The sequence below is a fragment of the Macrobrachium nipponense genome, chromosome 1 (genome assembly GCF_015104395.2).
Source record: "Macrobrachium nipponense isolate FS-2020 chromosome 1, ASM1510439v2, whole genome shotgun sequence".
In the NCBI taxonomy this organism is placed as follows: domain Eukaryota; kingdom Metazoa; phylum Arthropoda; class Malacostraca; order Decapoda; family Palaemonidae; genus Macrobrachium; species Macrobrachium nipponense.
Window position 1 is genome coordinate 181083915 of NC_087200.1, and position 18889 is coordinate 181102803.

Genomic DNA, 18889 nt, shown 5'->3' on the forward strand with positions numbered 1-18889 from the left:
ATTATATATATATATATGTATATATATATACATATATATATATATATAATATATATATATATATATATATATATATATATATATATATATATATATATATATATACAAAGTAAAGCCTGAGTACCACGAAGATAATTACCATCTTTATGCGTCGGTGGCAGACTGGTGGGTTGTTCAGCAAGTGGCTGGAACTTCTTCAGATGAATCGCCTCTCTACTGTCAGGCTTATCCTGGGCCCCCATATTCTGACCTGCAAGAAAATAGGTCATATTCAGGGGAATAATTCACCTTTGATTACTTACAATACGTTACTTATCAAAGGCCAAGCGCTGGGACCTATGAGGCCATTTAGCGCTGAAACTGAAGGTAAGAAGGTTTGATAGGTGTACAGTAAAAGGAATGAAAGATGTTGCAGCCAGAGGCCGAAGGGACCCTACAAAGATCCTTAATAAGTAATGCCTACAGTGCACCGCGTGAGGTGCACTGGCGGCACTAAACCCGTACAAGGACTGAAGTATTATGCGGAGGTAATATAACCTTCAAGTGACCATAGAAGTCAGAGTTTTGTGTAAATAATTCCAATTCATTTTATAAAGATTTTTTAATAGTAAAGAAAAAAACAGGTGAATCACTAGTAGCAAAATTACTTACTAAGACTATTTAGTGAGAAATGTCAAAATGAATTGGAGAAAAATGCTGTCACAAATTCCTGTTTTTTTTTTTTTTGAGTTTCCTCCTGAATGAATTCTATCCGTATAAATGTACGTATCAAAACCCCATTTATGTACGTTATTAACTTCGACCACATTTCATTAATTAAGCACTATTTTGTATGTAATATCTATGCAATTACTACGATAACCTAAGCCTTATTTTGTATGAAATGTCAATGCAATTACTACGATAACCTAAGCCTTATTTTGTATGTAATGTCTATGCAATTACTACGATAACCTAAGCCTTATTTTGCATGTAATGTCAATGCAATTACTCAAAAACGATAACCTCAAGGCCTTATTTTGTTTTTATGTAACTCTCTAATGCAATTACTAAATTAACTTACTACGAATACCTAAGCCCTTATTTTGTCGATGTAATGGTCTAGCAATTACCTACGATAACCTAAGCCGTATTTTGTATGTAATGGCCATACAATTATTACGACAACCGCCTTTTTTTTAATATAATATCACGCGTGCTCATATGTATAACATATGAGTACTCATGTATTCGTGTAGATGTAACATGTATAGGAGACCTTACCTTACCTTACAGACCTTACAGTTCGTTCGGGTTGCCCCAGGTCCCTCAGTGTGAGGCACCTCTAATGTCTACCAGAGAGTTGCTAGTACATCTTCCGGTATATTTTGCATCTTCCAATCTTGGATGGTCTGGGATGCAGTTTAGATATTTGTCGAGCTTATTCTTAAACACATCTACGCTCACTCCTGATATATTCCTCAGATGAGCTGGCAACGCATTGAATAGACGCTGCATTATCGATGCTGGTGCGTAGTGGATTAATGTCCTGTGTGCTTTCCTTATTTTTCCTGGTATTGTTTTGGGCACTATTAATCTACCTCTGCTTGCTCTTTCTGATATTTTTAGTTCCATGATATTTTCTGTTATTCCTTCTATCTGTTTCCATGCCTGAATTATCATGTAGCGTTCTTAATCTTCTCCTTTCTAGGACTATATAATGTTTTTAATGATCGTAGTCTTTCCCAGTAGTCAAGGTCCTTAACTTCTTCTATTCTAGCTGTAAAGGACCTTTGTACACTCTCTATTTGTGCAATATCCTTTTGATAGTGTGGGGTACCATATCATATTGCAATATTCAAGTGGACTACGAACATATATTTTATAAAGCATAATCATGTGTTCAGCTTTTCTTGTTTTGAAGTGCCGTAACAACATTCCCATTTTTGCTTTACATTTTGCCAAAAGAATTGCTATTTGATCATTGCATAACATGTTGCTATTCATCATCACACCAAGGTCTTTAACTGCTTCCTTATTTGTGATTGTCTCATTATTAGGTCCCCTATATGCATATAGCTTTCCTTCTCTGTCTCCATAATTTATTGATTCAAATTTATCAGAGTTAAATACCATCCTATTTTCCTCTGCCCAATCATATACTTTGTTAAGGTCTCTTTGTAGAGCGTTCCTATCTTCATCACAAGTAATTTCTCTACTTATTCTTGTGTCATCAGCGAAACTACTCACTACCGAATCCTTAACATTACTGTCTATGTCTTCAATCATAATAACAAACAGTATTGCAGCTAACACCGTACCTTGTGGCACACCGGATATTACCTTGGTTTCATCCGATTTCTCATCGTTTGCAATAGCTATCTGTTTTCTGTTGTGTAAAAATTCTTTTAACCATCTTCCTATTTTATCTACGATATTGTGTTTTCTAATTTTCTTTGCTAATATATTATGGTCTACTTTGTCAAAAGCTTTTGCAAAGTCTAGATAAACCACACCTGTTTCATTTCCGCTTTTCATATTTTGAATATGTTCTCACGGTGGACTAACAGTTGGGTTGTGTACTTTTTCCGGGTACGAAACCGTGTTGTCCTATATTAAACAAATTATTTTTTTTATTAATGTTTCATAATATTTTTCTTCATTACCCTTTCATACACTTTCATAATATGTGATGTTAGACTCACAGGACTATAATTACTTGCCTCAAGTCTTGATCCACTTTTAAAAGTAGGGGTGATATATGCTAACTTTGTGGGCTCATCATAAATCTTGCCTGTATCTACACTTTGTCTTAATAATATTGCAAGTGGCTTTGCGATAGAATGAACTACTTTCTTTAACAAAATAGCAGGGATTCCATCAGGCCCTGCAGCAGCTCCATTTTTAATTTCATTAATTGCCTGCACAATATCAGCTTCATTAATTTCTATGTCAGCTAGATATTCACTATTTTTCGTCCCTTACTTCTATATCATTATCTTCATTATCTATTCTAGGGGTGAATTCTCTCTTTATATCGTTCTGCCAGTATGTTGAAACAAATTTCCTTTTTTTCATTCGTTAATCTCCCTTCAATTCTCAGAGGGCCTATTTCTATTCTTCTTTTATTCATCTTCTTCGCATATGAGTATAATAGTTTGGGTTTTTCGCTTGATATTTAATAGGGTTTTTTCTTCCAATTCCCGTTTTTCATTTTCTTTTGATTGTATATCTTTGTTCTGCATTTTCTATCTTACTTTTTAGTTCTATAACTTTCCATGCATTTTTTTCTTTTGCAAGACCTTTTTTCCACTTTCTGATTTTCTGGAACAAGATCCTTCTGTCTCTTGGTATGCATGAATGATGTTTACTTTTCTTCTTCGGTATATATTTATCCACTATTTTCTAATATTTTTATATAATATCTCCGTATTTACCCTTATGTCATCGCTACGAAAATGTTATCCCAATCTTTGTTTAATTCTTCATTTATTTCTGACCATTTTATATTTTTACTGTAGAAGTTGTATTTTCCATATCCTTCCCACTTTTTCATTTCTTGCTTATCTCTGTTTTCACTTGCTTTGGAATGAACTGTTAATTCTATGACATTATGGTCTGAAATACTCGCAATATAAACTATTATTTCTTTAACATAATTCACCTCGTTCACAAATACTAGGTCTAAAGTATTTTCCTTTCTTGTTGGCAGGTGATTTATTTGTTGAATGTTGTATTCTAGTAGCATATCTAATAGCTTTTCGAATTGCCTCTTATCTTCTGCACTACTATTACTCTCTTTTTTTATATGTATAAGTACATCCACAATCTCCTATTCGTTCTTTCATTCTATTCGACGAAAGGAAAGTTGAAGTCACCAGATAGGAGAATAGTCCAGTCCTTGTGATTTCTACATATATCATCCAATTTTTCAATTATTAAGTCAAACTCTTTAGTATTAGGAGGTCTATATATTACTATGTTCATTAATTTTTCAGATTCAAATTCTACCGCTATTAGTTCACATTCCTGAGTTACTATATTTCTCATATATTTTTCCTTGTTTTTTGTCTTCCCATATATTGCGGTTCCCCCTTGATTCCTATTTTTTCTATCTGATCTATAAGTTTGGAACCCTTTTATTGATCATCATTCCCAGTCTCTTGGGAATACAGGTTTCACTTATATTCATTATATCTATTTTCTTTTCAATTTGGGTTAGTTCTTCTAAGTACTCTATTTTTCTTTTTGAGTTACTCGTAACTAAACCCTGCGCATTCATCACTATGATGGTTTGCGTGTTTTTCCCTTCATTTAATATTGGTAGTAATAAGGATTTTCCCATGTCTCTTTCCTGTTCTGGTATGTTGTTCTTTTTTTCATTTACAGAAATTCTGACATCCAATCCAACTTTTCCATAATATTTGATCTTCCTTCATCATAATTATTCATTTTGTGTCTGAATCTGCAATTTTCCTTCCGTTTCTGCAATATCCTCTTGCATAATAAATACAGTTATTATCCTTGAGTAGAATTTTGGAGCTGATGCATTGAAATTTTTTGCTGACATCTCTGCATATCTCATTGGTGGTTTGCTTTTCTCTTTTACCTGATATTCTTGATTTCTCTCTTTATTTGTTTCTATCTTATTTTGGATTTTATTACTTGGTTGGTTATTTATTTGATTATGATTCATGGCTACAGGGTGCATATATTTGCATTTTTTGTCGAACTTACATCCTTTTCCTTCTTTTAGGTTTTTGCATATTTTTGGATGCAGATCTCTGCAATCATCCCCATATCCATCTAGGTATGCACATTTACCATATATTTCATAGTTGTGACATACCTTAGGATGTTTGTAGTAACATCTTTCTCCAAATCTGCAATTCCCTCTTTTCAAAAGGTTGCAGATTTTGTCTTTCTTTGTCTATTTTTTCCTCTTTCCCGTCATTGTGTAGATCTGGGTAGAGCCTCTTCGGGATTTGCTTTTTCTGTTGCCATATCGTTTAATTTATTTCTTCGTAGGTATGCTGCTTTATTGCCTCATATGTATATCAATGAGTATCTCTGCATCCATACTTTTATCTTGTTCTTTGTTTTCCTTATTTTTTTCTGTCATTTCATTTTTGTTTACTTCTCTTCCGAGAGAGAGAGAGTGAGAGAGAAACTAGGAATAACCTATTTATTCTTAAGCAATTGATTCAGTTTAGCTTGATGGTCAATACGAATGGTGCTGCTTGAAGTAGTTTTTTCATGCAAATTGCTTTTCATGTGCGTTTATAAAGTATATATTTATTCCCTTGCAGGCAACGACGAATGCAAAAAAAAAAAAAAAAAAAAAAAACACACACAATAGATGAGAAAAATTCCACGAAATGCCACATTCCCTCCCTCGGAATCCTTTCAGACGATTTTTTTTAATTGCCTATTACTTTTTTCTTGCCCTTGTGTTTTTATGTGAAAAAAAATCATGATGGGGACTGATGACTTTTTTTTTTTTTTGTTTCTTTTTGGTCCGTGTATGACCGCAACATTTCGCTTATGACTTGATGCATTTTAATTACGCATAACTTTTTTCTTGTCCTTGTGGGTTTTTTTATGTAGAAAAAACATATCACGATCGTGATTGACTTTTTTTCCGCTTATAACTTGATGCTTTGATACTACGCCTTGTGCGTCCAAGCTTCATTGAAAAACCCAGGTACCTGGTCTATGCAACCTTAGGACGTGCCTTCAAGATTAAATAAATAAAAAAAAAAAGAAAAAAAAGACATACTAGAGTAAACTAAGGAACCCGGCAGTTACGTGTGAATTTTAGCTCGAGGTTTCGAGATTCTATGATATTCGTTTTGCTGCACTTGGAGACGATATATATATAGATATATATATATATATATATATATATATATATATGTGTGTGTGTGTGGTGTTGTCTGTGTGTCGTGGGCGTGTGTGTGTGCGTGTGTGTGTGTGATTATTTTTCGTGAGATTAATGCTTTGATTTTTCCATCGACCTTCTTTCTGTTTTCCTACTTCGTCGCATTTGTGTCACGTTAAACCTATCCTGAAGTTGCAAAGGATCCAGAAGATCTATATTTTCACCTCTCCGTCACTCCTCCTCTTGCAGCCGTATGCTAAGCACAAAAGTTGCTTAGATTTTGGATCAACCCTTTTGTTCGGAATCTGTAAACCTATCCTAAAGTAGCGAAGGATCCAGAGGATGTATAGTTAATCATTTCACCTCTCCGTCACTCCTCCCCCTACAGCCGTAGGCCTATATGTTGTCTCACGCAGCCTAAGCACAATAGTTGCTAAATTTTGGATCACTACTTTCGTTCGAAAACCACACTGATGTGACAATTAAGGCTTTGGAGAGGGTTCTGTTTCTTCGTGTGGGTGTAAGAGGAAACCTGCATTCTCTTGTGCTTGTTACAAGGATTAGAAGTCTCAAAGGTTTATTAGTCCATCCGAGGAGACATCGTGTGCTCACTTATCTCTAAGAGCAGGTTCCACTGTGCAGTCACAGTGTCCTAATGGTTTTGTCCAGCTTTCTTTTAAACTCTTCCACACTGTTGCTTTTATAAACGGGGAAGGAAAGAGAGAGAGAGAGAGAGAGAGAGAGAGAGAGAGAGAGAGAGAGGCAACAACAAGAAATTGCAAATTATAATCATTACCTTTGACTCCGTAAATTAAATGTCACGACTCTCTCCGACGGTTGGTGTTTCCGGAACTGGCAGTTTCTCACAACTGAGTCACTGAGCCACTTTCCGTGGCTTGGAGCCTGGAGGTGGAGCCACTGTTTTAAGAAACTGAGCAGAGACTATCCCAGCCCTTTATATAAACACTTGAGGTTGACGATCTCGACGAGGACAAAAAAATTGACATAAAAATGGCTGTAAAAAAACATTCCAATGTCCAGAAAAGAAATTGGTAGCGTATACGAGAACAAAGGGAAAACCCTGCAGCAGAAGAAGTATATTATTCTCCCAGTTTTTCTGTCATTTTTCGTTTATTTATTTTTTCCAATGGAAACGGAGACGTCTGATTGGCTGAGCCGATAGAGGGTGACCTGCCGGTTGCTTCCTATTGGTGGATAGAGAGCATGACAAAATGTGATTTAATGGGAAGTTCACATCAAAGTTTCGCGGTACTCGATTTTTTTTCCCGTGAGCTGATGTGAAGGTTGTGGAAAGTGATTTTCATTTTTTTCTATGCTATTATCGATAAATTAGGATATGATTACAAAATATCAGCAATATACAACTTTGCAAATCAGCAAGGTTCGATAGATTTTGATGAATTTAATACGTAAGGAAAACTAATGAACGGGTGAACCAGTTTTACGTGAGACTACATACGAGCTAGACCATGTCAGGTTTGCTAATAGCCTATCGTTTTTTTCTCTATTTTGCCAACATGAGCTTTAGCTTGCTTTTTTTTCATCTTTTTAGCTTTTCTAGCTTAACCGTTTGGTACCAGGTTTGGTTGACTAACTACATTAATGACGAATTTCTGTTTTGTTCTTCGTGAGCCAATGCAGCAGTTGGCAGCACTGCTAAGTAGGCTGCCTCTTTCCCAGATTCGTCCTTCGTACTACTATTATTGTAGAACGATGACTCTACGCAATATACATTTTATTTTCATTTTTCTTTATTATTCTGGTTTCAGAAATCTATTTTAGTTTTGAAATAGCTTTTTTTGCAGTAACTCCCAAACCCGGATCTGTATAGCAACATCTTTCCTTTGGAGTAAGCACCTTTACATGTTCAGGATCTGGGTTGATGGTTTAGATAGATATCCATTGCATTTATTCTCTCTCTCTCTCTCTCTCTCTCTCTCTCTCTCTCTCTCTCTCTCTCTCTCTCTCTAAGATGATTAATGTGACTACCAAATTTTGAAATATTGTTGTAAAATTATAGGCGATTCTACAGTTTGATTTCTGGTGTGGTAGAGCCGGAGCATCTATAGGCCTACCGGAGCTTCATCTTACTCTCCCACTCCTGCATAACAATCCGTATCTATATTTGCCCCGTAGGATGGAAGTGCCATCAATGCACCTCACGTGGTGCACCGTAAGCATTACTTAAGGTTCTTTGCAGCGTTCCTTCGACCCCTAGCTACATCCTTTGCTCTAAACTTTATAATCCAATTCCGTATCTATATTCAGAGGCTTCCTGGACACTTCAAAAACTGCTCGCAAAAATAAACAACACACGTTTGCAAAACCTTGTGTAGTTCCTCACTGGACGAGTGGGTTGCATATTCGCCTATGATTTGGTAGCCCGAGTTCGCTCCCCGCTGCTGCCGATGCGGAAACAGAGGAATTTATTTCTGGTGATTAAAAACTCATTTCTCGATCTAATGTGGTGCGGATCTCACAGTAAGCTGTAGGTCCCGTTGCTAAGTAACCAATTGGTTTCCCAGCCACGTAAAATAAACAAAAATATAAACCTTCGGGTCAGCCCTATTAATCAGATGAGTGGTCTGGTTAAAATGATATATACTTAACTAAGCAACAACGTAAACTTAATTTAGCAACAACGTAAATAATGACATTAGTACTCGCTTTGAGCCGTCAGGCATGTTGCATAATTTTCATTTCCTGACCTAGAAAGCAATTTTGACAGATTATCTCTGTCCAAATATAGCATGAGGTCGAAATAGTTGAGAGATGTATCCATGTCTGAGAAATTTCAATTGCTATGCAACAAACAACTTCCTTATTCCTTTTGCATAGTCTCTAGACCATTTTGTGTGTGTGTGTGTGTACTGATTAACCCGAAGATGTTTACCTTCGCAAGCTACATTCTGCTTGTGCCAAATTTACAGAGAGACAAACAGACAGACAGACCGACAGAAAGAGAGAGAACGCAAAATAGTAGTTAATATTCACTACTATCACAATCAAGTTCACTTCACTTGCACAAAATGAATGAAATGAAATCATTTATTTTGTCAAATGATTCATTTCCCAGCCGTAAATAAAGTTAGAGTAATAGAGAATAACATAACGCACAATACGTTATAATTTTGTGATGTAATTTTGGCAATCGTTATTTCTTATTCGCACAAGCATATTGTAGCGTGCGAAGGTAAACATATACAGGCTAATTAGTATAAAAAAAAGTCTAGAAACTATGCCAAAGGAATAAGGAAGTTGTGTGTTGCATAGCAATTGCAATTTCTCAGGCATGGATACATCTCTCAACTATTTCGACCTCATGCTATATTTGGACAGAGATAATCTGCCAAAATTACTTCAAGGTTTAGGAAGGCTCAGTGGCTAACTGACTTGCTATAATTAACCGTGGAGGTGAGAGGGACACCCCCCCTCTCTCAATATATATATATATATATATATATATATAATATATATATATATATATATATATATATATATATATATTGAGAGAGAGAGGGAGAGAGTGAGCGCAAAATAATAGTTAATATTCATCATTAACATAATCAGGTTCACTTCACTTGTACAAAATAAATAAAATTAAATCATTTATTTGTCAGTAGATCCATTTAAAGATATATATATATATATATATATATATATATATATATATATATATTATATATATAATTTCCAGTCAGCAAGATATAGACTTCAGGAGGTCCATGATACACATGTTGTTTAAAAGGCCATGTTTATTAACAGCACAAAGAACGTATCGCACTACTCAGTGCATCATCAGTCTGTCAAAAGTAAAAGACACCAATAAAATACATTATTAACATAAAAAGGAATTCACAAGGTAATTAAAATTTACAAGTTAAAAAAAAACAAAAAAAGTAAGAGAGTATAAAAAGTACATAAAACAGAAACCAAAAGAGACTACCAAAAACACCAACCATCTATAAGCAGGAGAGAGAGGGAATGACATACAATGACGTCCAAGGCCAGACGACAACTATGCCAGATACAAAGTTCCTGAGGAAGTATTACTATTGAGAGAGGGAACCAGTCCTCTTTTAATATATAACGATTCTAAAGTTGTTAAGTTGATCTGGGTCCCTTACATAACCAATTATTGAAAGTGTTGTTTCAGGACTTCGGTTTTACATAATGCGGCATGATTTCTAATATTAGAAAATTCTGGCTGCTTAATTCTTTGGCCAGTGCGAAAGCTAAAACCCAAATGGCTGCAATATCTGACCTGCAGTAACCTCCGTGTCGATCCAACGTAAGAGCCCGGACATCCAGGGCATGTGAATTTATAAACCACATTGGATCGCATGAAGGACTGCAGGCGATCTTTGAAATTAAAAAATGATCCTATTGTACATGGGTTGTTAGAGATCAGTTTTGTTACGTTAAGACAGGGGATTTCCTGTTCGATTATTCTTGTGAGATTTAAAGAGAATTTGGAGTCAGACATATACGGGATTGAGGCATAGAATAATTTTTTTGGGACATCAAAGTTGACTGTTGGAGGTTGTAAGAACTGTGTTAATAACTTATTGGTGATTTTATGAACTATATCTTGTGGATAGGAGTTTATCTTGAAAAAGTTGAATAAAAAGAGTATTTCTTTGTGAAATATTTGCCAATTTGAAGAATATTTTAGAGCTCTATGGACCAAGGTGTGGATGGTATTAAGTTTGAAAGAATATTGACAGGAGCTATAGTAGTTATTGGCTAAGCCCGTATATGTCCGCTTTCTATAAACAGAAGTAGTGAACTCGGAATTATGTCTCGTTACATTAATATCTAAAAATGGAAGACTACCTTCGCTCTCTACCTCCATGGTAAATTGAATGTTTGGATGAAGTTGTTATTCCTGATTTCCAACTCAGAAACCACTGTATTTTTAACTTATCTGATTACATTTTATCGAAGAGAGAGGAATTTTTACTATCTTTTGGTTTGGACTTTTGTCTGCCATCTTTTAGACCCAACTATGCCAGATTCTTTTTACCATTTGAGGTCATGTTCCAAAGACTTATAAAACTTGATGTTTATAAAAATATTGGTAATCTCCAACAGAAAATCTCAAATTTAGTCCACAAAACTTATGGCATTTGAAACTAACTGGAACTCCTTTTTTTTAGAAAAAACTGCATTTCTGAGCATACTCTTAAACTTGAAAAAACGCGAGGACATTGTAATTTGTAAGCCCGATAAAGGACAAAGGTGTTGTGATTCTGAATAAGAACGATTATGTGGAAAAATGGAAAATATCTTGTCTGATACCACCAAATTTAAAGCTCATGGTGAACCCACTTTTCTCGACATATACAAAAAGGGAAGATAAATCATAGATTATTAAGAAAAATTAAAAGTGAAAATATTATTAATGAGACCACATATCAACAACTATTTGTGACTGGCTCTTCTTTCAGTATTTTGTATGGCCAACCCAAAATTCACAAGCCTAATATACCTCTTAGACCCATTATGGCTGCCTATAATAGTCCTTCGTTCTCTATCTCCAAATTTTTAGCCGGTTTACTTTCTGAATATAGTAGCAATGAATTTTCTTTAAAAAATGGTTACGAATTCCAACAGCAAATTACCAACCAAGATGGAGACTATTACATGGTAAGTTTTGATGTAGAGTCTCTTTTCACTAATGTCCCACTTAATGAAACGATCAATATTATTCTAGATAAGGTTTTTATTAGCGAAGATACAGTTTTTCATGGTTTTAACAGATCAATCTTAAACAACTACTTGAACTTGCAGTGCAAGATTCACTGTTCATTTTTAATAAGCAACTCTATTCGCAGGTCGATGGAGTTGCCATGGGTCGCCTCCTGCGGGCCCCCCATTTTTTGCTAACTTTTTTTATGTCTGACCTTGAACAAATGGAAATTTTTTAAAAACGAGTTGTAATCCATTTAATTTTAAAACCGTCTTTTTGATCGCAGAGATAATGTTTAGACGACACTTTTGTTCTTGTTCCAGCACTCTTGGCAATGTTCTTTTATTTTTGGAATAATAATTTAATCAACTTCATCCAAACATTCAATTTACCATGGAGGTAAGGTAGAGAGCGAAGGTAGTCTTTCCATTTTTAGATATTAATGTAACGAGACATAATTCCGAGTTCACTACTTCTGTTTATAGAAAGCGGACATATACGGGCTTAGCCAATAACTACTATAGCTCCTGTCAATATTCTTTCAAACTTAATACCATCTACACCTTGGGTCCATAGAGCTCTAAAATATTCTTCAACTTGGCAATATTTCACAAAGAAATACTCTTTTTATTCAACTTTTTCAAGATAAACTCCTATCCACAAGATAGTTCATAAAATCACCAATAAGTTATTAACACAGTTCTTACAACCTCCAACAGTCAACTTTGATGTCCCAAAAAAATTATTCTATGCCTCAATCCCGTATATGTCTGACTCCAAATTCTCTTTAAATCTCACAAGAATAATCGAAACAGGAAATCCCCTGTCTTAACGTAAAACTGATCTCTAACAACCCATGTACAATAGGATCATTTTTTAATTTCAAAGATCGCCTGCAGTCCTTCATAGCGATCCAATGTGGTTTATAAATTCACATGCCCTGGATGTCCGGGCTCTTACGTTGGATCGACACGGAGGTTACTGCAGGTCAGATATTGCAGCCATTTGGGTTTTAGCTTTCGCACTGGCCAAAGAATTAAGCAGCCAGAATTTTCTAATATTAGAAATCATGCGCATTATGTAAAACCGAAGTCCTGAAACAACACTTTTCAATATTTGGTTATGTAAGGGACCCAGATCACTTAACAACTTTAGAATCGTTATATATTAAAAGACTGGTTCCCTCTCTCAATAGTAATACTTCCTCAGGAACTTTGTATCTGGCATAGTTGTCGTCTGGCCTTGGACGTCATTGTATGTCATTCCCTCTTCTCTCCTGCTTGATAGATGGTGGTTGGTGTTTTTGGTAGTCTCTTTTTGGTTTCTGTTTTATGTACTTTTTATACTCTCTTACTTTTTTTGTTTTAACTTGTAAATTTTAATTACCTTGTGAATTCCTTTTTATGTTAAATAATGTATTTTTATTGTGTCTTTTTACTTTTGACAGACTGATGATGCACTGAGTAGTGCGAAACGTTTCTTTGCTGTTAATAAACATGGCCTTTTTAAACAACATGTGTATCATGGACCCTCCTGAAGTCTATATATATATATATATATATATATATAATATATATATACATATATCTATATATATATATATATATATATATATATATAGATATATATATTAAATATAATATATATAATATTATATAGATATCTATAGATTATTATATATTCTATTATATATATATATTATATTATTATATATAATAATATATATATATTATAATATATATTTAAATATATATACAATATATTATATATATAAATAATATATAGCAGTAGAGACGAGAGAGAGATTCTCTCTCACCCTTACGCTTAATTAGTCACTCAGCTGTTCTCACGATGCTGCTTGATGATGTCTTGGTCACATGTGTCTAACAAGCGGAACATGCGTTAAACATGACTACTCTTCACGCTTCAGAAGAGAGAGAGAAGAGAAAAGCGCTTTTAGAGGAAAGCATGTTTTTCATTTCTTTAATGGTTTTTGTTATCAAAATTGCAGTCATTTTATAAGAATATACTGCTACTTTCATTTGTGGAGAGAGAGAGAGAGAGAGAGAGAAAGTCTTTTACTGAATAAAAGTGTGCCATTTTTTAAAGTGAAATGAAGACGTGAATGTATGATTCTTTTTCGGTAGTCAGTATTCTATCCTTACAAAGAATGAATACTGTGTATTTTTATTTGTACTGAAAGTAGAAAAATGTTTGTGATATATGACTGAATTTTTATGAAATTTCGCTCACTATTGAAATAAAAAAATACCTGTTTTCTTTACCCATTTTATCTGAATATTCCTTCTTCAACCCTCTCTGCGATCCACTAAAGTCGACTCTCCACCAGGTATACTGATTCACCTTTTGGGAAAAGTTAAGTGTTTTTATTTACGCTCTCAGAATAAAACGGCTGTAGATTTCTTCTATAATCAGTTGAAAAAAAGACTGGAGGTTATTAGTGTCCAGGTACCCAAACAATTCCGGGTATTTATTGTAGTAGACACCACTGCCCCAAAACCTGCTTGTGACCCTGCCCTTTCTAATACCCGTTTTCGCTGGGGCATGGAGGGGAGAGACTCCCAATTAACCTCAAAAAAAAAAAACAAAGCCCCTTAGTTAAACAAACAAAATTGGGTCTCATTAACAGCGAAATCACGGCATGGCAACACGCACTCCTAAGCGCTTCTGCAATCATGCATTACGCAAGCACGCAGAGCGGCCGATGTCTCAAGAGGATGTTTTTGTGTTGAGAAATTCAAAAATCTGGGATATGATCATTAAATGATGTTTTTAAATGTGATGTCTCTTTTGTAAGCGCCTTTTCACGGTTGAGGTTTATTTAAAAGTTGAATGACGTTATTTCTCAATATATTAATTTTTTTTCTATGAGGTTTAAATGGAGTCAAATAATATATATTTTTCTTTTGGATGCCTGCATTTATTTTTCAGGTTCAGACGAGCGCGTTTGATGGTGTGATAAATCCGTATTTGTTAAATAAAAGGGTTTGGGACATGATGTTAAAAATGTTACAAAATGTTATCTATCATCATTTTTCGAACGAGATATTTTAAAGGTTTAAACATCAAACGACAGAAAAATAAGAACACACAATGACCTTACGTTTCTTGGAAGTTTATTGCATGAGTCCATGTTTTTTATATATATAAAAAAGAGAAAACGCTAAAAAAATTAGAAATTAAACAACTGAAGATTAATACATGTCATTTCTGGTTTTAGTAGACGCTAGATTTGTTCGCAATGATAAATTCTGACTTTCGAATGCTGCTAGAAATTTATAAAAAACCACACACACAAAAATCTTTAAAGTCGAAAATGACGTTTCATATTTGAGTCAATCTCGTGTAAATTTTTCCTCTCCTCTATTCATATCTTTCATAATGATTCATTCATAACTTTACGGATGGAAAGACTAGGTGATGTAGTTGCCTTGGGCAGTGATTGGGTAGTTAACCGCTTAATCTTCTGTTGGTCATCTCTGGTGACCTAGACATGGGCTAGCAACCTCATCCCACTAAACACTGCTGGGAAACTTACAAAAGATCTTACGAGTCACACTAAGGCGTGAGAACCGAACAGATTGGATAAAACCATATACGGATAAAACCATGGGTGGTAGTTTATGCTAATTTTCCACCTGTCAATAATACAAGGTGTGATCCGACCTCCAGCTTACTTGGGACGCGTGCTAAAATCTACGGTCAAATAGAGGGTTGTTTCCCCAACGAATATTAAAATAAATGCGCTATATATTATTAGAAATAACTCTTCTGTACTGTTTAACATTTGCTTTACTTATTTTTCACATTTTCCTTCTAATAGATAAATCATAAATATTGTATCCTAAAATTCCTGTATCTTTAACTCAACACGAGACACCTTTTTCAGAACTTTTTTAGGCATTTCCATAGGACAGTCCTAGCCACCACCCCCCCCCCCCCCCCCCCCCAATAAGAACAACAATAGCACGAACAACAACAAAGTGGTTTTTAGGCTTACTTCTCGAGTAAGCGAAAATGATAAATGATAAGCTATAAGCTATATTGTATTAGATTGTACTTTGACATAATGTATTATAATACTTTCTGATATACTGCTTATTGTATAGATATGTCTATAGACTCACACACACACACACACATAGAAGAAGTTTCAGGAATAAGAACACTCCTGATATAAGGAAATTCACTTAGATGAAAATTTCTAAGCGTCATCATGAAATGAGCTGTTCCCACCGGCCATTGATTTTCATCTACTGAAATTTTTTTTATTAGCTAGACAATTTTTTTTATTTGACCTCCAAAGGCAAACTAAAAAAAAATTAATGAAAAAATTCATCAAAGCTGCCGAAACTCCGGAAACAGTTTGTCGATGTTGTTCAAATTCTTGGGAGTGATTTGAGGTTGTCTGGCGTTGTGGCTTTCAAATTCCCGTATGGTTTCCGAGTATTCCTTCGTTTGTTAATAACTAATATGTCTTATGGGTTCTGCGTATTGCTTCGTTCGTTAATAACTAATATGTCTTATGGGTACTGTGTAGTGCTTCGTTCGTTAATGACTAATATGTCTTATTGCTTCTGTGTAGTGCTTCGTTCGTTAATAACTAATGTCTTACTGTTTCTGTGTATTGCTTCGTTTGTTAATAACTGATGTCTTATGGTTTGTGGATTGCTTCATTCGTTAATAAATATTATGTCTTATGGGTTCTGTGTATTGCTTGGTTCGTTAATAACTAATATGTCTTATGGGTTCTGTGTATTGCTTGGTTCGTTAATAACTAATATGTCTTATGGATTCTGAGTAGTGCTTCGTTAGTTAATAACTAATATGTCTTATGGTTTCTGTGTATTACTTCGTTCGTTAATAACTAATATGTCTTATGGTTTCTGCGTCTTGCTGCGTTCGTTAATAACTAAATCGGCTTTGCTTGTGATTCTGTGTTTATCACGGTAATTAGCCTGTGATTTCTTGTGTGTTTATCTCTTTAAAATATAATGGTTATTTAATTTAACATATTTATCGAGGCATTAGCTTATGATACAGGCCATTTATGCGTTGATTGTTGCTATAGCATCTTAACTGGTAAGGCACGAAAATTATATTTAATATTAACAATATTCACTTGAATAAATGGAAATATCTTATCTACCAAAAAATACTGTACAAGTTTTAATTTCACTTTCGGGAAATGTATTATCACAGGGTATTTTGATAATATATTATGTGCAGATGAAAGAAAACTTCCTTCTTTTACACATTTAAGTAAACAGTTAGTAGATCAAAGTAGTATTACTGACGGCTTGTTAAAATAGTTGTAAGTCGGTAGAGCAAGTGTAGCCGCAGAACAGGGTAATAATTAAATGATAATTAAGCTAGCTGAACAAAACGACATTATTACACGCTAAATGTTGGAAATATCAGGAAAAAAGAAAACGGAACAGTGACACCGTAGTAAGTGGAAAAGTAACCGAATATAATGAGTAAACTAAGAAATAAAACTTAGCATTTTGCACCTCTTGATAAGTAAGGCGACTACCTGGAAATTGAGAATGGTCGTCAAAAAATCATTTAACCGTCACATATGCGGCTAACAGAACGTGTCAAGGTTTCACTGGGTTTTCAATATATTCTTTTTTTAAATTTGGGAGTTATGATGTGGTCAAGCACAAAAAAAAAAAAAAAAAAAAAAAAAAAAAAAAAAAAAAGAATCAATTGTCTGGCTTTTATGAAAACATGGGTCACCCATAATTTTAGCGTTCTAATATTCAGCCCTGTATCTTCGCTTGTTGTTCAAATTTTCTCGTCCCTTTGAGAGCTGACAAATTCCTTAATAAAAATAATTGCAAAAGCAAAAAATTCCTGATGATCCAGGAAATAATTTGAGAACCTTGATTATGACAGGAAAAAATTAAGGATAATGTAATTAATAAATCCTGTTAATGCTTCGAATTCTACACCCCACTTTGGGGGGGGGGGGGGTAGGGAGGGAGGGGGGGACGAGAATCGATTTGTCTAAAGCCAAAGACAGGAAGCTGTAACGAGAAACTATCTCGTGACACAGAAAGTTAGCAAGATTGTTTGTTTGTTTGTATAGTGTTTTTACGTTGCATGGAACCAGTGGTTATTCAGCAACGGGACCAACGGCTTGACGTGACTTCCGAATCACGTCGAAAGCGAACTTCTATCACCAGAAATACACATCTCTCACACCTCAATGGAAAGGCCGAGACTATGAACTAGCGGCCACCGAGGTGGCAGGCCAAGACCAAACCGACCACGCCACTGAGGCGCTAAGCAAGATTAGGATCTACTTAGCAGTACCGTATGAAAATTACGTCTAATGCAGCTATATAGGGAGCGGAGGGATGCTGCAAAGAGCCTTAAGTACTGCCTACAGTGCATTGTGTGAGGTGCACTGACGGCACTAGCCCCCCCTAGGGGGGAGGATGTTGAAATACTCGTACATATGGTTAAGATGACCTATATATATATATATATATATATATATATATATATATATATATATATATATATATGTATATATATATATATATATATATATATATATATATATATATATATATACAGGAAAATCACTTCCCCAGAGATTAAATACAACACAAATGGTCAGTTAGGTATGGACAACAGAACTCAGCTATTTTCAACCATACAATGAACATAACCATAGAATAAACTGGAATTTGTCACATATAATTTATAGCAGCAACTGCCGGTACAAGAGACAAATGATGGAATCGTCATAAATAAAAGCGATGCAGGTAATGAACATCTCAAAAGGAGCATGGGATTCAGATGTGATCGACAAGATATTCATTCAGCCAAAGCTTAAGAAGATTAAAGGAAGATTATCGTGGGGGTGACCTAAATTGGCGTACCTGTGGATGGGCCTCTCGGTATAAATACCACCTTGTCTGTAAACTTTTCTCATTCATCTACCTGAAGAGGGAGACACAGTCTCTGAAATAGAGTATTTTTCTCTCTATATTTGTGTTTTTATGGGCTCCTTTTATTAGATGGAATTCCGTTGTAACAAAACATTTTCACCAGTCATATATATACATACATATATATATATATATATATATATATATATATATATACATATATATATATATATATATATATATATATATATACATACATATATATATATATATATATATATATATATATATATATAATATATATATATATATATATATACATATATATACATATACATATATATATATATATATATATATATATAATATATATAAATATATATATGTATA

At 34.4% G+C, this 18889-nt stretch overlaps 1 protein-coding gene across 1 annotated transcript in view; it reads right to left on the bottom strand.

Annotated features, from left to right (window-relative positions):
• The window catches only part of LOC135219017 (uncharacterized), a 51677-nt gene that overhangs the window by 8444 nt on the left and 24344 nt on the right, over positions 1-18889 (bottom strand). Inside the window, exons 10-11 of the mRNA XM_064255453.1 lie at positions 6657-6675; positions 140-250 (exon numbers count right to left, since the gene is read on the bottom strand). Coding sequence (XP_064111523.1) covers positions 140-250; positions 6657-6675 — 130 coding nt within the window. The remainder of the gene's footprint in view (positions 1-139; positions 251-6656; positions 6676-18889) is intronic.